The 25,121-nt window shown below is 35.5% G+C and overlaps 1 protein-coding gene across 2 annotated transcripts in view; it reads left to right on the top strand.

The window, feature by feature from the left end:
• The first annotated feature begins 3,837 nt into the window (after window positions 1-3,837).
• LOC114664460 (nuclear GTPase SLIP-GC-like) overlaps window positions 3,838-25,121 on the top strand; it is a 36,524-nt gene continuing 15,240 nt past the window's right edge. The window contains exons 1-15 of one of the 2 annotated variants that reach the window (XM_028818555.2): window positions 3,838-4,003; window positions 5,167-6,078; window positions 10,560-10,643; window positions 11,102-11,210; window positions 13,515-13,743; window positions 16,819-17,040; window positions 17,674-17,871; window positions 17,970-18,151; window positions 18,620-18,653; window positions 18,838-18,936; window positions 19,737-19,860; window positions 20,521-20,654; window positions 22,100-22,273; window positions 23,432-23,589; window positions 23,928-24,057. In XM_028818555.2, coding sequence (XP_028674388.1) covers window positions 5,202-6,078; window positions 10,560-10,643; window positions 11,102-11,210; window positions 13,515-13,743; window positions 16,819-17,040; window positions 17,674-17,871; window positions 17,970-18,151; window positions 18,620-18,653; window positions 18,838-18,936; window positions 19,737-19,860; window positions 20,521-20,654; window positions 22,100-22,273; window positions 23,432-23,589; window positions 23,928-24,057 — 2,754 coding nt within the window. In that variant the 5' untranslated portion in view covers window positions 3,838-4,003; window positions 5,167-5,201. Of the gene's footprint in view, window positions 4,004-5,127; window positions 6,079-10,559; window positions 10,644-11,101; window positions 11,211-13,514; window positions 13,744-16,818; window positions 17,041-17,673; window positions 17,872-17,969; window positions 18,152-18,619; window positions 18,654-18,837; window positions 18,937-19,736; window positions 19,861-20,520; window positions 20,655-22,099; window positions 22,274-23,431; window positions 23,590-23,927; window positions 24,058-25,121 lie in introns of those variants that run through there. The other variant, XM_028818556.2, reaches the window with a different exon arrangement.

Below are 25,121 nucleotides of genomic sequence, written 5' to 3'. Positions count from 1 at the left end.
ACTTGAACTTTACAGTTTCTCAGACATGCTATGTCACTCGATCAACTTCCTTTTGTTGTTTATACCATTGTTTAAACCAGCAAATAGTAAATTATTCCTTGCTTCCACTTGGTATTTGCTGAAATTCTTCTATTTTTCCCTGTGCTTTTTCCATTGTCTTTTCACAGAACGCCTAGCTTAAGGGCTATTTATATTGATTTGCATATTCAAAGAGGCATAATTCTGGGAGGAGTTTGGGAGTGGCAGCAGGCACATGCATGTGTGTTACTTTTCATGTTGACCAGGATTTATGGAGCAGAAGAATGTGGAAATTGGCATTCGCACAGATTTATGCATCAGGATTTTTTTTTGTGCTTGCAAAATTTTCGTTTTTTCCATATGCCATGTTTTAGTGTGAATTCTACGCACGGCGTTATGCATAAGGCCCCAGGTTTCTAGCCAGCAGTGAAGTGAATGCAATCTAAACTAAATTCTGAAATTTTCTTTTAGATGAATTTCCTCTTTAATAATCTTAAACAGTCTTGAGAGAGTAAACCCAGGGAATGATGTTAAACAGTAGCCCTGGTTGAGCATATTAAGCTCTAATACAATAATCCAGGGGTATGATGTTAAACAGTCCACTAAAAAAAAAAAAAAAAAAAAACAACATTTATTTATATAGCACATTTTCATACAAAAAAGTAGCTTTACATAATGAAGAAAAGAAAAATAAAAGAAAAAGTAAGAAATTAAAATAAGACAACATTAGTTAACATAGAATAAGAGTAAGGTCCGATGGCCAGGGTACACATACATACATACACGCATATAATCTATATATATAAAAGTCAATGTATGTATGTATGTATGTATGTTCCAGCATCACGTCCGAACGCCTGGAGCAATTTTCATGAAACCTGGTACAAATGTTTCTCAATGGTCAACTAAAAATATTGTAGGGTGAAATCAGCCCTAACCCATCCTTCTTGATAGGGTGGGGGGTGATCTTATGGTCTTGTATGTATGTTATCATTTAGTTGACACTCAGAAAGACCACCAGAGAGCAAACTGGAGGTGACTGCCAGCATTCTTTATGTTTGAGCACCACCGCGCCCCTGTTGCTTTTGAAATTAAATAGAGTTCTACGTGTGCAAGTGTGTGTGTCTGTCCGGCACAGAAGTGAGACGTAGAGTCGGGATGAGGGTTCCAGCTCCGAGGATACGCAAGCGAGGCCAGCACACCGGCAAAAGGAAACATCCTAAGAAAGACAGTCGCTTAGTTGCTAATGCACAAATGATGCGACCACGTCAGCAACATGAATCCTCATAGCAGACAGATGCCCAGAGTAGTTCTGACGATTTCAGTTCTTTGTAGGATCACAGTTAATATATAGCAGGCGACTGCCAGCATTCTTTATGTTTGAGCGCCACCTCGCCCCTGTTGCTTTTGAAATTAAATAGAGTTGGCCAGCTCCGAGCGTCAACTGGATGATAACATACATACAAGACCGCAAGACAAGAAGATTAGTGAGTCTTTATTGTTTGTTAATTTATTTTTATTTTTAAAGTTGTGTTTTTTTTTTAAATTATGTTTATCTCAAACAATTAAAAAAAAAAAAACACTTTATTTTCCTCCCAGGCAACGCTGGGTATTTCTGCTAGTTGTCATTAAAACATAAACAAGAAGTGGCCAAGAAGGAAATAGGATGTGGAATTACGGTACCAGTATCATTGCAAGCCAATCAAACAGCAGCTAAGATCTTCTTTGCCTTACCAGAACCGGATGCCACTCACGATTGTGTTTCAAAAAAGTGTTGGGATCAGATTTTGTAGCTATTTTTGTGCTTCCTCTGTAAAAGTAAAAATGTAGAGCTTGCCTTGAATGTCCACTTTCAGCTTGAAGTTTGGCCCTGGGTGGCACTACATACCTAGGAAGAGCTTAGCTGGTTATCCTCAGACATGCATGCATGACAAGTTATAAATGAGAATAAGTAACCATTCTACCCTGATAACGCAGCATTTTGGAGGGGAGGGTGTCCATGACAAACTTGAAGTTATACCATTGGTCTTATTTTCAATGGTAAATCTCCTTACACTTTTCTTCTGATTCTAACATTGTGGCCCCTCAGCATCTTCTTCCTCTTCCTTTTACTGCATTCCAGCTAAAATTCTCTGCCTCCAATCACCTATGCTACTTTTATAGATTTGCTCTGGTTGTTGGCTCTCCTCTCTTTCTCTTGGCTGGGGGTTTGAATTTTGCTTTGTTAAGTTTGACTTGATTGTACTGAAAGTTGTTTGATTCTCCCGAAACAGGTCTTGGGACTTGAAATTTGGAATGTAGGTTACCCTTGGCCCATAGGTGCTTGCTAAGAAACGGTTTTAAAAATTTCATGTTCCAAGCGCGAAATTTCTTATAGTTTTTTAGACCCATTTGTATGTCTGTCCGCTTTTCACGAGAGAGCTACTTAACAGATTTAGATCGAGTTTTTTTCTATAATTTGCTTGAACATTCCATTGATTTTGCGACTTTCTCGTCACACTAAGTATCATGGTTCGCTTGCTGTACTGATTTATTAGCGCGAATCCGAGAGAGACTCATCGGGCTGCAGGGAGGGGGACAGGGCCCTCCTCACTCACACGTCTGCCTCGGGACATAACCTTAACTCCGCTTAGTTAGTGAACGAGAGAACTACTTAACGGATTTAGATCTTTTTTTTCTATAATTTGCTTGAACATTCCAGTTGATTTTGCGACTTCTCTCATTGCGCTGAGTCATACTTTGGTTGCAGGAACGATATATTCATGCTAATCCGAGACAGAGGCTGCTGGCCGAGGGGAGGGGGAAGAGTGACGTCAGGAGTAGAGAGCTGGGTGGGGCTCTACTCACTGTCCTGTTTCACTAATACGCGGGCGAAGCCAGGGGGATGGCTAGTATATGTATATATATATAAAGTAACTGTCATTTAATTGTTTTCATTTTAGCACAATTGGTATTCCATAATTGAAGCCTAAAAGATTTAATTTAGAATTTATAAGCCTATTTCCTTTTGGCATTCTTCATATGATGAGCTGTTCCATTGTTCGTTACACAGCATCTTTGAGAAAAGCACTTCATAAATGACACTAGCTGTGCTACCCATCTAAGATGGGTTTAAATCTACAAAATCAATGTAGACCTCTGTTTATTCAGCGTTAATGTTTGCATTGGAATGTATTTTGTAATGCAGTGTACCAATAAAATGCTCTGCAAATTTCATTCCAACAGATGCTGGGTCACAAACATTAGCACTGCTTTTATGAACCTCATACCAAATGGTATACAACAGACACATTGCACCTGGACGAAGACACAGATACAAGGACACACACACACAGACACTTGTCCTTTTTTTTAAGGTTGATATTTTCCTCATTTCTGTTACTTGTGCAGTATTGATGTGGTTTGAGCAACAACAACATTATAAAACTAAACCTATGGGCAGGTAATTTTTTTGTGTTTTACTGGAGAAGAAATCCTGGATAGATTATCTTTTCCTTTCAGTTGGTGTCTTTATTACTTATGGAGGCATTTGCATTGTTTTACTCTATCTAGATTAACAAAACTATTGCAAAATGTTTTAACATAAGAATCTGTATCCGTCATTCATATTCAATCATCAAAATGAAGAAAAAAACGTTTTTACTTTCGATTTCTGTGAAACAAAGAAATGAGTTTCAATTTTCTCTGCTGATGTGTTGAGGAACTGGATTAGCTATTATGTAATACATTAAGCTTCATAGGAGGAGATAAAACTCACAAGATCATGTTACAGGAAAAAAAATCTATGTCTATTTAACAAGATCATTTTGGACTGTGAAACATTTTTCTTGTGAATAGATAGATATACTTAGTTAAAAACAGACTCTGCTTTATAGGGGTTAGAAAGAGTTTTTAAATACATTTTCCTGAAGACTGTGGTTTGGCATTTTTTTCAAACATTACCAAAAAAAAAAGAAAAGAAAATTGGCATTGAACTATATCTGTGGTAAGAAAGTGTTATGTACTTCAAGCTACATTAGTAAATATTGACAGACATTTGTGATTTTTTTTATATATTGTTCTGGTTTCATTCATTTCATTTCATTTTGTTGTAAGGAGATTGCATTTCTGGTTGATAATCAAACATTTATGTTTTAAATTAAATAAACAAGTCTATATTTTGTCAGGTTCTCACAATGGTTTAATTTTTATTATTTAAGATACAGGCTGTTTATGATTTACTTTGTGTATTTTTTAGACAAAAGTTATGTTAATTGCAGTGGGTTGGCACCCTGCCCGGGATTGTTTCCTGCCTTGTGCCCTGTGTTGGCTGGGATTGGCTCCAGCAGACCCCCGTGACCCTGTGATCGGATGGAAGTTATGTTAATGTGTCTGTTCAAAATCATCTGTATATTTGCACATTTGTGTATACTACAGCAACAATGTGTCTAGTTAATTTGTTATGCTTCTAAATGTTTCAAAAATAGTTTTCAGAGATTTACATCAACATTTACATTGTGTTACAAAGTTAAATGATAGCATGACCGTGGGCTCAGTGTGACTATGGGCGTGTGTGAGTGTGCCATGTAATGAACCCACATGCCATGAAGGTTTGATTCCTGTCTTGTGCCTAACAGCTGAGACCGGCTCTGCCTTTCTATGACTGCGTCTTGGACAAAGATATTGTTTGATCAAAATTGATATGATAATAGTGAGTGGCATTTTAAATTTGTGTACAAGTTAGTAACAATTTCCAACTTTGGCTTTATGATTATTCAGATTAAAGACAGCCCTACTACTAGCTATAATCTATATGAATTTGACAACTGTGAAACTAAAGCAGTATATTTAATTTTGCACATGGAGTAAATATACAGTAATGAATATTTGGTCTTTTTACAATTTTTTTGTGGACTTTTCCTTATATAAATATTGTATGTAAATAAAAAGATCTTCAGTGAATAAGACAAATGTTTTATTAGTATGTTAGAAAAAGCAAGATTATAATGAACATGTTAACATGAACCACCAAAGAATTGGTTTACATTAAGAATAATTATTACTTGAAAATAATTATTTTTACTTTTTATGTGTTCAGATTTTGATTTTGTAGTTGTGAAGATTTTTTTATTTGTCAGCTAATTTACAATTTAACATTTTGGATTTCAGGAGTCTTTAGAAGTGGTGCAAGAGTTTCTAGCACAATGGATCAAAATAATCTAAAGAACATGTTACAACTGTTGATCAGGAAACAACAGGAGGAGACAGCGCGACAGAAGGCTAGAGATTCCAGTCAAATGAAAGAGATTGAAAAGATAACTTGTCTGTTACAATCAACTTTGCCTGTAACCCAAGAGTCAAGTTCTATTCCTCTGACAAAGATGACTCCACAAGATGACCCTGCTGCCTTTCTGAAAACATTTGAGCGAGTAGCAAGACATCATCATTGGCCTGAGGAGACGTGGGCACTAAGGTTAGCCCCACTTCTGTGTGGTGAAGCCCAGTTGGCCTATGCTGGTTTGGCTGATACAGATGCAGAGTCCTATACTAAAGTCAAAGAAACCATTCTACGCCACTTCAAAACGGCTTCTGATTTATATCGACAGGAATTTCGTTCACTAAAGATGCTACCTGGGGATTGCCCTCGCTTTGTTGCTCAGAGGCTAAATGATTTAGCAAATCTGTGGCTTAAGCCAGTAGAAGCAGAAAAAATGAAATTATTTGACAAAGTTGTATTGGAACAATTTCTGAATATTTTACCAAAAGAAACACAGGAATGGGTGAAAATGTTACAGCCTGAAGACCTTGAAGCAGCAGTTATATACACTGAGTCATTTACTGAAGATACAGAAAGTGTTTCTGAATCAACTGGTAAATTGGCCAGTGAGCCCAGGATGGGCCCAGCATCTTCACATATGGCTGGATATGTTTTGCCTTCTGGAAAAGTAGCATCTAGCATTGGAGCTGCACCACCCAGACTGCGAGAGCAAATAGTTTCTCCATATCATTGTGAAAATACTTTGAACACAGTTAGAGCTGGTGCAGATGGTGTCCAGATGAATCTCTTATTGCAATTGAAAGGTAAGAGCAAAATTTACAAATGCATTATGTACTGTACCAGTAATGGCACGCTGCAAATACACTTGACTTGAGAATTCATAGTTTTCACACTCTCTCTCTGTACATTTAGCATTCGTTTGCTCAGAGGTTGATGCGCTTGCTGCTTCCTGAGCAGCTCTTCTTTTCTCCACCCTAGCGGCCCACTTCCTCTCTTCTTTCGTCTGCATCTTTTTCCATTAAAACTTATTAAGTCAGTGTTTGTGTTGCAATTACATAGTACGTTTTCCTTAATTTTTCACTTAAGGTGGCGCTTAAGTCTTCAGTTTGCCTCAAGAATGATTTAAGATATGAAGAGGTAGGGGAGGTGGTAGGGATGAGAATGGCTCCTGTACACCTGCTGGCCATTGCCGAGAGTTGATTCTACAATAAAATAAAAATAAGAAGAGGAATAACCTTGGAGGTCAATCATCACCCCGAAAGCAGATAGTAGATGTCACGTAGTATATTTGTACCAAATTTCAGGTCAATAGGTCAAACGGTTTGCGAGCTACAGGTGATTTAAAATCCTGGACAGACAAACGGACAGCCACTGTAGCATATTATATAAGAAGATATAACACATGGTTGATCAACTTGTCCTCTATGTGCCAAGCTTAGAGAATGGAAGGTTATCATCTGGTCTATTAACAGCCCAAAAGCCATGACCTCAATGTTGAGTGCTAACACTCTGAAATATGGACATCACATCCTTCCTACACAACAGCTTAACCCGTAGTGCGCATTTATTATTGCATTTCATAATAAAATTGCCAGTGAGTAAAAGCAAGATCCCTGTCCTCTCACTAAACCAAGAGATTAGTAATTCAGTTTTGTGGTCTTTGATCTGAAATGTAGACTAGTAGGACCATAATTTATGATTTGCACTGCCATCCAAATGATATCATTAACATTTGTTTAAAAGCTGTGGAGAGCACTGCCTTCACTACAGCACATTTATTCAGACATTTTATTAGTTAAAACGTGCATAATTGTAAAGATATGTATATAACTAGTGCTGCAGGTACATGTGTGTCAGATTTGTTCTTAAAAGGAGAGGTGAGAGCTCTAGTTTCCCTTTAAAATTAAGACTTGTTCCTATATTAAAAACTGTGATTGCAAATACATAAACTTCATGATCTTATCCAAGTTATACTTGTGTTTTTAACCTTGGAATGTGATCTCCCATTGTTCCTAATCTTCATAGGTTTCAACCCTGTGTTCTAACAGGCATGTCCAGATTTCCAGCTTCATTTAAATTATTAGAAAATGTCCTGTGAATTGATCAAATATGTAATGTGAAAATAGAAATGATTAGTCCTGATATGGTAACAGTGGATTTGTAGTAGTGAGGGAATTTTAGAATTTCTCACCAAAGTAAAATTAAACCATGTCTGCTGGCATATTAATAATTTTTCTTTAATAACTTAGTTTCAATTGTACATATATAGACAGACAAAAAGGCAAACAAGGTGCTACAATAGTTTGTGTTGCTATCTTACAGTGTCAGCATCCGAGAGTACTGGTTCTCTCCTGCATCCCAAAGATGTGCAGTTTAGGTTTATTGGAGATTAAAAATTTGCCCAGTATGAATAGGGGAGTTTGTGTGTGCTTTGTAGTGGACTGGTATTTTGTCATGCTGGGTTCTACCTTGAGAGGATACAGTTTGACTGGCTACAGACCTTCAGTGGAAAATGAAGACGCAAAAACTGAGTGAATGTACAAATAATATACTGATATAATAAAAAAAATTAAAATGTAAAAACTAATGTACAAAAAACAGTGTGCTAAATAAATACAAATGTTGGTACATATGTGTGCATGTGTTTATATATACAGTACAGTACCAGTCAAAAGGCTGGACACAACCAGACATTATCATGTTTTAGGTAGAAATTGATACCTTTTATATCAAGATACAGTCAAGACATTACTAGTGTTTCTATAGGCTAGTACTGCTTGAAATGATTGATTTTTAATTTATTATTCACTTATGACTGAAAAACCCCATTTTCAGCAGCCATTCCATATATATACAGTATATATACAGTGGTGTGAAAAACTATTTGCCCCCTTCCTGATTTCTTATTCTTTTGCATGTTTGTCACACAAAATGTTTCTGATCATCAAACACATTTAACCATTAGTCAAATATAACACAAGTAAACACAAAATGCAGGTTTTAAATGATGGTGTTTATTATTTAGGGAGAAAAAAAATCCAAACCTACATGGCCCTGTGTGAAAAAGTAATTGCCCCCTTGTTAAAAAATAACCTAACTGTGGTGTATCACACCTGAGTTCAATTTCCGTAGCCACCCCCAGGCCTGATTACTGCCACACCTGTTTCAATCAAGAAATCACTTAAATAGGAGCTGCCTGACACAGAGAAGTAGACCAAAAGCACCTCAAAAGCTAGACATCATGCCAAAATCCAAAGAAATTCAGGAACAAATGAGAACAGAAGTAATTGAGATCTATCAGTCTGGTAAAGGTTATAAAGCCATTTCTAAAGCTTTGGGACTCCAGCGAACCACAGTGAGAGCCATTATCCACAAATGGCAAAAACATGGAACAGTGGTGAACCTTCCCAGGAGTGGCCGGCCGACCAAAATTTCCCCAAGAGCGCAGAGACGACTCATCCGAGAGGTCACAAAAGACCCCAGGACAACGTCTAAAGAACTGCAGGCCTCACTTGCCTCAATTAAGGTCAGTGTTCACGACTCCACCATAAGAAAGAGACTGGGCAAAAACGGCCTACATGGCAGATTTCCAAGACGCAAACCACTGTTAAGCAAAAAGAACATTAGGGCTCATCTCAATTTTGCTAAGAAACATCTCAATGATTGCCAAGACTTTTGGGAAAATACCTTGTGGACTGATGAGACAAAAGTTGAACTTTTTGGAAGGCAAATGTCCCGTTACATCTGGCGTAAAAGGAACACAGCATTTCAGAAAAAGAACATCATACCAACAGTAAAATATGGTGGTGGTAGTGTGATGGTCTGGGGTTGTTTTGCTGCTTCAGAACCTGGAAGGCTTGCTGTGATAGATGGAACCATGAATTCTACTGTCTACCAAAAAATCCTGAAGGAGAATGTCCGGCCATCTGTTCGTCAACTCAAGCTGAAGCGATCTTGGGTGCTGCAACAGGACAATGACCCAAAACACACCAGCAAATCCACCTCTGAATGGCTGAAGAAAAACAAAATGAAGACTTTGGAGTGGCCTAGTCAAAGTCCTGACCTGAATCCAATTGAGATGCTATGGCATGACCTTAAAAAGGCGGTTCATGCTAGAAAACCCTCAAATAAAGCTGAATTACAACAATTTTGCAAAGATGAGTGGGCCAAAATTCCTCCAGAACGCTGTAATAGACTCATTGCAAGTTATTGCAAACGCTTGATTGCAGTTATTGCTGCTAAGGGTGGCCCAACCAGTTATTAGGTTCAGGGGGCAATTACTTTTTCACACAGGGCCATGTAGGTTTGGATTTTTTTTTCTCCCTAAATAATAAAAACCACCATTTACAAACTGCATTTTGTGTTTACTTGTGTTATATTTGACTAATGGTTAAATGTGTTTGATGATCAGAAACATTTTGTGTGACAAACATGCAAAAGAATAAGAAATCAGGAAGGGGGCAAATAGTTTTTCACACCACTGTATGTGTGTATATACATATACTGTATAAACAACATACTAAATATATATTGTGATAGATGGCCGGGGACCTTGCCCGGTTGGGATGCCGTTTTGAGGACAGGACCGGGGGTGTGGACATATCACCAGCAGTACCTCCTCCAGGACACAAGAGGGCAGCCCCCCGGTTTACACGGGAGCCACGGGACTGGAGCTTAGAAGCTCAAGCCTGCGAGGGCATGTGGCCACCAACAGGGGCCACCTAGAAAACTCCGCAGCCGTGGTCTGCAACACTTCCACCACACCTGGATGTGCTGCAGGAACTTGATAAAGGAGCACCTGGATCACTTCCGGGTGCAGTATAAAAGAGGCCGCCTCACTACACTGAGGGAGCCGGAGTCGAGAGGCAGAGGACAGAGCTTGTGAGAGAGGAGTGGAGGCGGTAGAAGAAAAAGGACAAGAAAGAGATAAGGACTGAGCATTGTAGGGTTTGTGCAATGTGTACATTGTGTTGTTGTGCAGAACGTTAATAAATGTGTGTGTTTGTGGGACATTCTGAGTCCGCGCCTGGTTGTGTCCAGGCTAATCTTCACAATATATACTGTATATATCCAAAACAACCAGTGTAGCTGCAACTCAACATATATTGTAGACATGATCAAGATGTTTACTTGTCATTTAACTAAAGTTTAGATTGGGAAGTAAAATGATTTAAGCATCCTTAACCAAAGCATGATTCTTAGTTGTAGAGGTGCAGAGGTACTTCTAATCACTTGGCCATATAATGATTACATGCTGAGCTCTGTCTTTTATGTTTTATTTAAGGTAAAAAGAAAATTAATGAAGATCATTCATTTATTCCCAGAAAAAGGTGTCGACCTTGTGAGAATGATGAACAATTTCAGAAGTGTAAGAATGTTTACAATTTTCATTTTTTTATCACTTTTAAAGGACTGCACTTGGAGAACTTATTTTTCAGGTATTGCTATATGCCATAGATATGAACACACACTATTTTGTTTATCTAAATGAAACATCCTTATCAGTTAGTTAAACCAGTAAAAAGGCTAATATGACACTTCATAATTCAGCACCATGATGAGTTTAGTATTTTACTATTTGTATTTAATTTCACATTCTTTTTTATCAACTTTCTTTTGCCTTCTTTATGCATGCTGTACATTTTTCCAATTTGAAGCTGGCTAGTGTTGGTAACAATTCATTATATGTTAAAGAAGCAGATCACAGGCAAAGTAGAATGACTTTCAAATAAAGTATCAAAATTTAAGTTAATTGCAATACAAATACTTTGTTCCTTACTTATTCTGAATAATCTATATCATGAATTAACAAAACTTTCCTTTTAGATTATAACATGGAAGAGAAATCACGAATTGTTATAACTAAGATGCACGAAAAACTGCAGAATTTGTTCAACAACAAGAAGAATGAAACTCCCTTTTTATCAGAATTAAAGTATGTGCTTGCTTATTTTATTAACATGTTTACTATTTGTTATTGCTGTGCCTCAATAATTTCTTGCAAACCTATTCAATGCATAAAGAGAGCTTATTTTTAAAATATTAATTTAACTTTTTAATAATTAAAATGTTTCATTTCAGTATCAGTGTATATACTCATTCTTTACATGGGTCATACAATTACTGTATATAACTACTATTTAAAATTCAACTGCAAATAATTTTTAAAGAAATATCATAGTACCAGCTGTTTTAATATTTTGAGATTGAACTACAAAAAAAAAATCCACAAAGGTTTAAATGTGAACATTCAGTGCTCTGCAGAACATGTGTTATATATTAGGTAATGCTTCCTGATAAACTGTGTTTTTACATACATAAGAAGCACAAGCAAACAGTTTGTGGTCCCTTTTCACCTTCAAACATGCTACAACTGGAGCATAAGTGGACACCTGCCAAAGTCTCAAAGTCAGACCTTGTACCTCATTAATTATTTGGTAAAGGAGACTGGTAAAGGAGGGACAATTGGTGGGATTTGCATTAGAATTTGTAATGGCATTAAGAGAACTTAGGAAATGAATACTGATTCCTCATCATCACTTGTTTTAACTATTGCTTATTTTGGGGGAGTAACCTGAAGTCTTGGTCCATTACAAGATTCTGGAAGGTTTAAATTATGTAATAGGGTTATCAGTGCATCTGTTTTCCTATGATTAACTCCTTCTTCCTTTCTCATTCTTTACTTCCAACTCAACTTAAATGGTTGGTGGGACTTTAGTACTTTTCTTAGCTTCACATTACATTCACAACAGTTGTCCTCTTGCTTAAGTGGGTCTTCCTATCATATTCCAAAGATGTGTGTGAAGATGTGTGTGTTAACTGGCAACACTAAGCTCTTGCACCTTGGTTTGAATAGGCACCAGATCATTGTGGTCATAAATTGGATATGTGGGTTAGAAAATGGACACAAGGATGGATTAGCCTATATGGTTTAAATTTAGAAGTACTCCATTATGTTTGGAGGGGATGGACAGGTTTTCTTTCAATACTAGCACCTTGACCTACTTATCAAGGGCTTGGTAATATGTTTTTTGTCATTATTATAGTTTTTATTCAAGATGGCAAACAAAGCAATTTAGAAGCTTATGTTCAATCTTAAATTGCACTTCAGATGAATATCTAAGTTTAATAAAAATCAGTTTACTCCAGTAATTTTTAATGGACACAATTTTTTATTTATTTCTGTGGGTAATGCATAACTAAACATGTTTAATGATATTGCTTCATCATTATTTAAAGGAACATTTAATTAGTGCTTTAAAATGGATACAAAAGCACCTAAAGGCAGTTTCATTCATGTTTTAATGCCTTTACTTTTTCAACATAACATTCTCAGGGTTGTGGGGAACTGGAGACAATCTCAGAACCATTGGCCTTATATGTATGAAACACAAATGGCTGATGCATGCAATGACTTAAATATAATATTTTACATATTATTTTTTCAGCCACTGTTGTTCCTTTTTCTTTTTTCTATTGTAATAAATTTGATTTCTCTTGAATATCTACATTTGTATTAGTGAAGTTTTTATTACTTACAAAAGGGATATTAGAAAGATAGACCTTACAGAGAGGTACTGTGTTGTATTTTTGCTACAGAACAGAACAGAAAATATCGTTAAACAATCAAATACTAAAATAATTAAATGAGAAAGTAATGATTATGAATAGGATTTGCACAAACATAGACTTACATAACAAGGTTGGAAGAGAAGCTATAACACTTATGGTAGGGTCACCAGCCACCTCAAATTCTGGGGATACTTCTGGCATTTCCCAGACCACCAAAGTCAGTTGTGCTACATCTCCCATAGAGGACATGCACATGATTGTTGGGTTCCACCACCCTGTGTCCTTGCCCGTCTTTTTTAAATAAATTTTTCTACTGCTCAAATCACATGAAGCCCATACAAGTGACTTCTAAGAAAAGCTGTTTGATTCAAATAACTACTTTTAGTTACTACAGCGAAACTGTCCATGGTGAAACCAGAAGAATGGTACACACTGGAAGTAAGTAGATTGTGTCATAAGTGAAGTTTTCAGCACCTATACACACTGACAATGCACAAATGTACTGTGGGTACAGAGGTAGTTACATCATTTTACTGTGGAATACCCTGTACGCAGAGGTAGTTTAAATTAAACAAACTATTTTTCTTTGCTTATTGTAAAATGCTGTTTTAGAAATTATTTTTTAATTTGAAAAACATGTTAAAACATTTCCTTTTCTGTCTTACAGTGAAAAGATCTTGAATTTAAAACAGAAACATCTTTATGAGGAAATGTTCATTGGAATATTTGGCAAGACAGGAACTGGAAAGAGTTCACTGATAAATGCTCTTCTAAATGAAAAAACCTTGTTGCCTACATCATCAAGAAAAGCTTGCACCTCTTGCATTATCCAAGTGCAAGTTCATGAAAACAAATGCCTCTTGTACAAAGCAGAGATCGAATTCATCAGTAAAGAGGTATTAACACCTTAAAGTGCCAATAAAAAAGGATTCAATCCCTTGGAAATTTTCACATTTTTTTGTTAAACAACAATAGAGTTCTTTATTTTCTTTTTTGACAATGATCAACAGGAATAGACTCTTTAATGTCAAAGTGAGGACAGATCTGTGTAGAGTGGTCAAAATTAATTACAAATATAACACATAAAATAATTGATCACATATGCTTTCACCCTTTTTAAAATGATGCCCCTAAATCATCACATTTGCAGCCAGTTGGTTTTAGTGGTTACTTATTGTAGGAAAATGATTTCTCAAAATGCACAAAAAAAGAGTTGGGGAATTGTCCCCTTATAATGTCCGATGATCTTGCACAAAAGCAATTGCAAAAAGGTAATCAAAATCATAACATTTGATGATACACAGTAGTTGAAGGTGAGTATTTATAGGGAATGGCGATCGGAAGGAAGTAGTAGTGGAAATGGCATCATAACTGGGAGACGGAAGTGATATTATCAGGAGGCGACCAGAAGTGATGTTGACGGGAGTGATGTCATCAAAGGGTGAAGGCGGAAGTGATGGAATGGAATAGGAGCCATTTTGGGAATCCAGGACTGTTGATGGTGAGTGAGTTAGTTTATGGGTTTTCTTCAGCAACTCTGGTGGAAGAAGGAGAGAGGTGTTAATACCTGATATTACCCCCTTGTCTCACGATAGATCACTCACCTTAGAGTTTGTTGGCTGCCTCCTATGCACACGTGTGTGACAATATTTATTTAAAGGAGATCATCTGTCTGGAGTTTCAATTGATTTTAGTATAAATGCACATGTATCTGAAAAGTCCAACTTGTGCTGAGTCAGTATTCTCTTTGGGAGAAGATCTGTTATGCAGTATGTGAACGACCCCAAGTTTAAAGTCAAAGCTACATAGGAAAGGCTTAAAACCAGCAATATTAATGTCCTGGAGTGACCAATTGAGAGTTTTTGGCTGGACATCAAAAAGTCTGTTCACTCACAATTCCTGTGTGACCTGACAGAGCGTGAGCAGCTTTACAAAGAAGAACGGGAAAAGCATCTTCAGTGTCCAGATGTGCAAAGCTGATAGAGTCCAGTGCACACAGACTCGTATCTTCCAAAGGTGCACCTACTAAATACTAATGTGAAGAGAGTACATACTTAATGGAATCAGTTATATTGTTGTATGTATTTTGAAATTAATTTAGATCACTTTATAGAAATCTGTTTTCACCTTGATGTTAAAGATTCATTTTCTGTTGATCAGTATTAAAAAAGCCAAATTAAATTTGCAGTGATTCGGTGGTGCATAATAATAAAAACTAAAAATATCCCAAGGGGTGAATACCTTTTACAGGCACCGCATTGATAATTACACATTACTTCTTCATACTTAAAAATCTCATATCTTGAAAGTTTGGACATCTTACTCTCTCTGTTGTTTGGTATCTTTTCCTTTTCTAACAGCAAAATTGGTTCTTATATTTATGTTGTTTATTAACAAAAATCATTTAATTTAGCTTTTGTATACAAAGGTGAGTTTCACAGGAAGCAGAAGGTTATGGTGTGAGGAACCTTATCAGAATTGGCTGATGTTAAGTGTAGTGTTCCACAGGGGTCAGTGCTAAGGCCGCTGGTATTTTTAATATATATAAGTGATTTAGATAGGAATATAAATAAGAAGCTGGTTAAGTTTGCAGATGACACCAAGATAGGTGAATTGGCAGATAATCTGGAATCATTTGAATCATTACTGTATGACTTGGACAGCATAAAGGCTAAGGGAGATTTGTATCAAATGAAATTTATTATGAGTAAATGTAAAATGTTACACATAGGATGTAGAAATGGTTAGATTTGAATGCACAATGGGAAGTCTGAAAATCAAAAGTGAACCTTATAAGAAAGATTGATGAATCATAGTGGACTTGACACTATCAGCTACCAGACAGTGTTCAGAAACCATTAAAAAGGCTAACAGAATGTTAGGTTATATAGCATGACACGTAGAGTACAAGTCCGAGGAGGTTACACTAAAGCTTTTTAACGCAGACCTCATCTGAAATTCTGTGTACAGATTAGATCTCCAGCATACAAAAATGTCATAGAAGTGCTAGAAAAGGTCCAGAGAAGAGCGACTAGGCTCATTTCAGGGATATAGAGGATGAGTTATGATTAAAAGAGCTGAGCCTTTTCAATTTAAGCAAAAGAAGATTAAGAAGCGACATGATTGAAGTGTTTAAAATTATGAAGGGAATTAGTCCAGTGGATTACAGACTGTTACTAATGAGTTCATCAAGAACACAGGGACACAGTTAGAAACTTGTTAAGGAAATTTTAACTCAAACATTAGGAGGTTTTCTTCACACAGAGATCCATAAACATGTGGAATAAGCTACCAAGCAGTGTGGTAGACAGTAGGACTTTAGGGACATTCAAAACTTGATGTTATTTTGGAAGAATTAAGTGGATAGAACTGTTCTGATGTTCTAATAGGGTACAGTGTCTTAAACGTCTGTCCATAAGGTTTATCAACAGACATCACAAAGAAAGACATGCTGTTAAACTGCAGACTTTTGAAATGAAAATGATTGCAAAAATATAATAAGTAAGAAAGTAGGATTTTTAGGAAAAGTAACCTCTAACTCATGTCAGAGATAAATCAGTATCACCAACTCTTCTTCTCATTACAGTGTGATTATGAATGATACATTTTCCTTAATAGAAAATGAATGAACAAGCACACAAACTATGCATTTTAAAGATATTCTAACTATTGTATAAATTAAAATCTGAAAAACTTTCAAATGCTGTATGCTCATTTTGGTACCAGAAGAGGAAGTTCTTTAAAAAGCCTTGCAAACCTGAAAAAAATAATGGGTAAGTGGGCAGATGAGGATCATTTATAGTATCTCATCATATTATAGATGGTGGGGCTTACATCATTTGCCTGTAGCTCTAATATTGTACTTGGTTCAATTAAATATCTCTCTTTTAAACCCATTTCCTGTGCATCACAGTTCTGTGTATTTATATCTAATTAAAACATTTTTTCATCATTGCTATTTTATACTACAGGAATGGGAGGAAGAGCTGAAAGAACTCATAGAGAACTGTAAACAAGACCATAATGAGGATAGCAGTTATACAGAGGATGGACAGGAGGCTGAAAGTGAACTTGCAAAAGAAAAAATTATGGCAGTTTATGGAAAAGACGGATTAAATAAAAGTTTTTTTGAGTTGGCTAACTTGAAAATTCCCGACATTGCAAAGGGTAGCAAAGTAATTTTTTCAAAAACTGTAAGTATTTTAGATTTTCTTTCATTTTTTTCATAGATGTTTTTTATTGTTTTATGTTATATAACTGTGAAGAGGTACAGATTTGCTTATTTAAAAACATTACAAATATGATTTGATTTCATGGTCCTATGTTTTGTTTTTTAATTTTGACTTTTTATTTCTCTTTTTCTGAACCTGACAAATTCAGTGATGTTTGTGTCAATATATGGTGTGGTTTGCAGAAAATGTAGTCATAGGTGCTCTGCCTCTTGTTTCAGTTAATGACTGTCACTTGTATACAAGTAACATTTTTTGACATTTTGCCCATCATTAACTATAAAAACGCTTTTGTTTTATAACAATTTTGCCACTTTAATGACAGTATGAATCATGTGAGAAAAACAGTGCTTTGCAAAAATAATCTTCAATTCATGTGAAAAAAATTTCTTAATTTAAGCACTTTTTGTATTGTATTCTAAAATTAGTTGTGCCGCAAGGAAGTTAGTAAAAAAAGGGAATGTGATGCTTATTATATGGTGTAGTTTTGTTCTTCATTTTTACAATGCTGGTTTAACCTGAAATATTTAAGTATGTATAAGAGAAGAACAGAAACCCAGAGTGCAACTAATGATGTTGGTTATTTACGTCTCACAGGGCTCAGAGTTGTCTGAGAAGATTAATCAATATATAAGGAGTGAATCAGATGATGAAACCTCCCGTTCTTATTGGCCCCTGGTGAAAGTTGTTAAACTTCATGTACCAAAAGCCTGTGGATTGCCAAATCAAGTGGTATTGGTTGATATACCAGGAACTGGAGATTCTAATAAAGACAGAAATAAAATGTGGAAGGAGGTATAATTTTACCTTTACAATCTTTATAATATATTTAAAATGTGAGTTTTAAATTTTAGATTACAAATAAATGGATATCATTTTCATTTCTTAAATAGTATATCAGCAAGTGTAATTCTATTTGGATTGTTACGGATATCACAAGAGCAGAATCTGACAGAAATGCATTAGAAATCCTGAATACTGGACTGAGAGGCATTGCTGGTGGAGGAGAGTGCCAAAATATAACCTATATATGCACCAAAACGGATGAAATAGGCATTCAAATGGGCATTCAGAGGTGAGTTATTATTTGAAATTGGTTAGAGTGGTGCCTTTTATATATATACTAGACAAAGAGCCCGTTTCGACAACGCATTTGGCTTCAGACGGACGTGAGTGAGTGAGTGAGGAGGCAGGCGAATTATGTATTAAGATATATATTAATATATATATTAAGGGGGCAAGCCCCCCTGGCGCCTTCAGTGCCCAACCCCAAGTTGCAGCCAGTCTGCCGCTCGCGTTGTGAAGAGGGGGGCTTAATGCACCCCAAGGAGATGCAGTCGCTCCTCCGAAACCCCTCTTAAACGGTGATACAATTGGAAACAAAATTGTTGCACTTTTAGGCTTAGGATTTTATATTTATATATATATATATATATATATATATATATATATATATATATATATATATATATATATATATATATATATATATATATAAAAATTAATAAGCCCAGTATTTTAATGTACTTTATTTCTTTTCCAGTGGTCACAAAACACAAGAGATTTCAGGACATGCAGTAAGTAGCCATGTATTTTTATCCAAGTTGAATTTTTGCCAACTTGATATTTAAGCTGAAAGGAATTTAATTATGATTAATATTATTATTAAGACTGATTATAATTGTATTTATGTATTAACTCTAAAACAGTTATATAAGCACTTTACCTGTGGTAGAGACTTTTTAAAATATGTTTTTGCAGGAACCAGACGATGACAGCAAATTGAAAAGAGAAACAATAATTCAGAGAAATATTAAAGTCAAACAGAAGATTAATGATAAATGCAACAAAATAGTAAAAGTAAGGGATTCTTTTTACTTATACTATTACTGAAATGACATAATGTAGACATCATTAAAAGTTACAGAATAATTAAGTATTTAATTTTTGAAGTATTAAAGGGTTTTTCATATACATGTTTTAACTTCCAAAACAAAATGTTAATGTTAACAGGTCAAAGGAATCTGTTTATTTTAACGATTTGTTTAATTTGCAATACTTTTTTTGCCAATCATATAATTTGTTAGTCCACAATCTTGTAGTAAAAAGAGATTAACTAACTACTTAACATTTGGTAGAAAGATTTCCCATTCCTAGTATTTCTAGTCCTAGCTGTATTGTATTGAATCCAGAATCTTCTCAAAATACTAAATTAATTCTGTACCTGTTTTTTCTTGGCTGAGGTCTAATTTAGCTGGAGCATCCGCTCACATATTTTTTGTAGCTGTATATGCAATCAAGGACCTCCATTAAGAGTCTGTCCTGTGATCCACAATTGCAATGAGAAGAATTTCTTTTTCCCAAGTTTAGAGCAAACACACACCAAAAGAATGTAACAGTGCTGATTATCAAACTATTGTACAGTACGTTTCGGCTTTAATGAAGCCAAGAGAAAACACAGAATGTTTCAATTACTGCACCCTGCTAAAGGGTCATATTATCTGTCAGAAGACACCACAAAAGGTTTTTGGAATACACTCCTCACAGTACCTCCACTTGATGCCTACAGTATCTGTAAATGCAGCAAATGGTTTGTTAATGCTGCTAATCAAGTTGACATCATTTTGACTAAATATTACATTTTTATGTTTCAATTCCAGAAATTCCTCTTTGGCCTTGAAGATAATTCTGTTAGAAATCCCATTAACGTGTTTACAGTGAGTTCTAAAGAGTTTTGGAATATCAAACAAGGAAAAAATAATGTTTTAACAGATGAAGAAACTGGTAAGGTTTATAGAATAGAACGGTAAATTTAAAAATGCATAATTCTGCAAATGAAACGAATATTTTACATTAGTCGATGTAATCTAAGATTAGACTTTTTTACAAATCACATTCTACATACATTTTCTTTGTTGCAATATATTGCATGCTGCAATGCTGCTATTTCATATTTCAATAACAGTGTAATTTCTACAAAACTAAGAAAATGCAAATTTTTTGTTCTGCATTTTATAGTATCCATCCATCCAACCCGCTATACCCTAACCACAGGATCACGGGGGTCCACTGGCACAAGGCAGGAAACAAACCCCGGGCAGGGTGCCAGCCCACCGCAGGGTGCACACACACACACACACATGAGGGACAATTTAGAATCACCAATGCACCTAACTTGCATGTCTTTGGACTGTGGGAGGAAACCCACGCAGACACAGGGAGAATATGCAAACTCCACGCAGGGAGGACCTGGGAAGCGAACCCAGGTCTCCTAACTACGAGGCAGCAGTGCTACCCACTGCGCCACTCATTTTATATTATACAAAGGTGAATTTAAAAGCTCACCATATGTATTCCTGATTTTAAGTAGAAAATGGTTAATCGTTTGTATTATGAATTGTAAATGATAAACCACCACATTTTCCCTTGTTACTATTCATATAGAGCTCCCATCTTTGAAAAAGCATGTGAAGGAACTTTATGTCAACCAGACCAAGAAAGCAGTAGAAAATTATGTTTCCGAGGTATCTGGGATTATATCCTTTCTTCATGTTCCTAAGGAAAATGCTGAAGAGAAGGTAAACCATTTGGTTTTCTCAAAACACTTCCCTAATTTGCTCATACCTTTCTGAAATGAAAATCAAACCAGTGACTTGAAAATAATATGTTTTTGTAGATTTTAACTTTGCTCAGTGAGAATGTGGGTTAGGGTTAATAGGTTAGGCCAGTTCCTGCCTTAAATCCTGATTAAATGAATTTTGAATGCTATTTCATGAATGCACCTCAATGCATTTACATAGATAGTAGGAGAAAACTAAGCAGTAACATGGGTACTTTATAGAAAATAATGAAAGGTTGACTAGCTCCTTTTCAGCCTTGCATTTTAGATACTGTATTTCAGAGTTCAGAGGTTGGGAAGCTTGTCAACATTTCTACTTGTTACACACAAGCTACAGTCTCTGCCACATTCAATGTTTTTTGGTGAACAAATAATTCTTTCTATCTGACCATCTTAAGCTGTTTAGTTCTTTAAACAGCTCTTAGCTCAAAGAGTTCTGGTAGGATGCCAATTGTACATTACAGATGCGCTAAACACCAGACGGGAAGGCAGGTATTCAGAGTATACTTTAGGACAAAATTAACCAGAAAATGGAGCACAGTATTTAAAAACAGACTGAGTCTAAATGACCACAAAGGGCAGTCTAAGCAGATAACCAAAGCCAAACACCATGCAAGAATCAAAGTCGATTGACTGTTGTAAAACTTGTTTAATTTTACTAATAACTAGCACTACAAAATGTGTTTTCATTTATTATTAAAGAAAGATGCATTACTAGGAAACTGTCACGTTTGACCGGTTTCAATCACCAAGTTATATTATCTAAGTGCCTAACTGTAATTTCCTTAAGGCCAGAAAATAAAAAGGGCTAGTAGTGAAAGATATTAAGGTTTGAATTAAATTGTAAATGCTAATTGATAAATATTAGTGAATAAATAAATGTACTTATTTAGTAGACAAATCACCCCAAATAGAAATAAGGGGATAGATATCATGCATGATAGCACCTTAACTCCTTAAATGTTTGCCTGAAATAAAATAAGTAGTTTTGGTAACATGGTGGGAGGACTTATAAAACGGGCTCTTCATTCACATCTGTAAAGAGAATGGATATTCGCCATCTTTTCACCAATCAAATCTCAAATAGATTTCTCTATACCTTTTTATTCACTAATATTTGTTTCTCTGTTTCAGAAATGCTTCTTGTGTATAAGCTCAGATTTAAACCCTTCATATAGTAAAGAGCATTTATATTTATTACTTTGTAAATGTTACACCACTATTCAAAAAGTCATGGCTTTAGTGATTAGGCACCATAAGAGAATACATAATAAATTCCTGTAATAAATGAATAACAATACTTTTTAAAATCAAAATTTAAATTTTAAAAAGATTAATTTGAATAAATGTGATTTTTTGGTAATAATGCAGCTTTTTATATTTTCTCATTTCGCATTTTTTCAGGCTGATGAAAATGAAGAACTCTATATTAAACTAAACAAAAATCTTACTGCTGAAATTGCCAATTTGGTAGTTTTCTTTGATAGTGTTTTTAGAAAACTACAAGGGGAACTGACACAAGGTGTGGAAAGTGCTGAAAAACAGTGTCTGCACATTGTTCAAAAATTGTTAAAACCTGTAAGTATCTGTAGTCTCTCAAAATCATAGAGTATGCACAAGTATCTGAACTAATTTATTTTCTGCCTTGGAATTACTAGTATTATATCTGACATAGAAATTTGGGGATCCAGTCTAGTTGTTGTTTTAAGCTATCAGAAGGAAGGTCCTTGATACACATTCTGCGTTTTCTAAATGGATTTTATAACATGATTATGTGATATGAGATATGGTACAGACTAGAACTGTTGGCACACAGAATTTCTGTCATGGACACCAAACTCATGCCAGTTAGGACATGATTGCCCAGAAGAAGAGAAGTAATATTGGCTGTTGGCCTTGGAGTTGACCTTTAGATCTGACTAGTTAGAAAGATAGCCATAGAAGGAAGAGGCTAATACATGTATTAAGTGAGAATGGTTGTAGAATGTTGCAAATGGAAAATGAAAATATTATCTCAAGTTGATGAGGATGCGTGTGTTTGTGTGAAGTGTACACAGAGTGGCTGAGTTAGTTTTGTCTATAATGTCCCAAATCTGGTTATTAAAACCTATTATCCAGTGTTTATTTTGCAAGGGGAATGTGCTCCTTGAAAAATAGGTTAGTTTATTTTTCAGACTAATGTCAGGACAAAAACATCACACACACGCACACATCTCCAAATAGACAGAGGTGGACAAACAGCTTCTCTTCTAGCAATTGATAAAGAGGCTCTTTTAAGGAACAGCCAAGGAGTACTTCTGGTGTTTTAAGAATGTGACCATGAAGCATTTCTGGGTAATTCTTGAAATAATTTTTGATGGAAACCTCTGCCATGACACATTTTCTTGCCGATAAGACTGGCTGTTTTGAAATATAAATAGGAGTTAGCTCTAGTGGAGTCTGAAAAAGACCAGGATAAGGAAACTGCTGCTGTCTGTCACAATGTAGAATTACATTCTGTGACATTCATAAAAACATTTAATTATTTGTTTCTCATGTACCAGAAATTGTTCTTCTGGATATCCCAACCTGGTTACCAAATCTCTTGCAGATAGTGCTGCCACTACAGTTCTACTTTCACTCTTTAAAATATAAAAAATAGAGACAAACTAGTTAGTGATTATGATGTATTTTGCTGCACAGTGTATTACAGAGATGGTAATTATATATTTTTTAATGCATTCATTTTCTTGGCAGGGAAGAACGAACCTTGGTGGTTACCACCAGACAATTAAGGCTTTATGCCATAATTCTGGAAGCTTTCGCTCTTCTAAAGGTGATATAATTGATCTCAACAATGAGTTGGCATCACCCATCTATGCAGGTGTGGATAACACCCTAAACAGCAGTTTCCAGTAAGTTGATAATGTATGGCATGCAGCCCTTTACAGACATTACACAATTCATTGTTTTTGTTTTTTATAGTCTGATTTATATATCAAAAATATTACATTTTAAACTCAATTCTCTTTCAGTTTGTTGTTTGACTTTTTTAATAGCAAGTTGGAGCATAGTACTGCACAGAAAAGATCGATAATGCTTCTTAATCAAAGAAACGATATATTCTAGAGATATAAAATTAGTATAATGAATTTATAACATGATTTTTGAAACATTAAGTTATGAACCTTTCATGACAGACTTTATAATCATTACATTTTCAATGATCAGTCTACAATACTCCTACTACTAGGCTCAACCAGAGTACCAGAAGAAGTATAAAAGCAGCTTTGGAGTTACTTCAATCGAAGTTCCAAGATGATGCCATATTTACAAAGAAGAAAGCTGGTCAGTCATATCGGCTGGTGTTCATTAAAACTGAAGTATGTTTTTTGGTTTTTTTTTTTGCTTTCTTTTACTTAAGAAGAAATGTACTTATTTAAAATGTGCAAAGTCCCCAGGTACACCTTCACTTTTTCACAGTTCCTGTAAATCAATGTGGTGCATCTCCGCCTTACATTCTGGTTGATTTATGCATTTTTTAAGCTTCCCTTTCTACAACCAAATAAAATTCTTCATTTTCCCAGTTTTAACTATCAATACCCACAATTCACACAAACACCTTTCTTTTTTGGTCTTGTTCTGATAACTGTTGTGTCACAGTTGAGCTAAAAGACCCCACATTATATCACATTCTAGAAGGCTTTACTTTGCAAAACAACCTTGCTGCATCGTCATAGTTGCTTCATGTTTTAAGTGTAATGATTCTGGGGTTTGGGGCAGTTCATCAATATTTTGATTTATTTTATTGTTATTATTTATTATCATTATTTCTGTGGTTATTTTCTTTATTGCAAGCATTACCATTTTGCTGTATTTTCAGATCAGGCAGCCATATTGTAGGCAACCATGTTGTACCTCGTGGTGCATTTTGAGGTCAACACCGGAGATGCATCATATAAGATGGTGTCTCTGATGTCCAAGATTTTGAATTGAAAACAAACTTTTGCAGTGTTAGCTAGTGTTTAAAAATACATTTGGGCAGATAGGACTTTGGCTTGATTTTTCTGACAATGATTTCTGGCTAACATTTGGGGCTTTGCTACTTTTGTGAGACTTCATTTTTTTGACTTCTGTCCATTATGACTTTGATTTTCATTTTTCCTTTTCCCACTGCTGTCATTATCCAGTCTGTCCAATTTGACAATCGTGTAGTAGAAGCAGGTCTGTTAGGTGCAAGGCAAGAGATTCTTTAGTTATTGCAAACATCTTTTACGCAGAAGAATATTTTATTATTTCACCAAAGTCAAAACAAGAACTAGAATTGAAACTCAAAGCAATAATGTTATCCAAACTTGTGCCTAACTAACTTTGTTCATTGTTTGAGCACTGTTCTGATAAACCTGGAAAAAGAAGGTCATGAGTGATGTTTCTAACAAGTTGGGAA

The sequence above is a fragment of the Erpetoichthys calabaricus genome, chromosome 14, assembly GCF_900747795.2.
Source record: "Erpetoichthys calabaricus chromosome 14, fErpCal1.3, whole genome shotgun sequence".
Classification (NCBI taxonomy): Eukaryota; Metazoa; Chordata; class Cladistia; order Polypteriformes; family Polypteridae; genus Erpetoichthys; species Erpetoichthys calabaricus.
The sequence above is the reverse complement of the archived record's forward strand: the minus strand, read 5'-3'. Positions and strand labels throughout refer to the sequence as shown.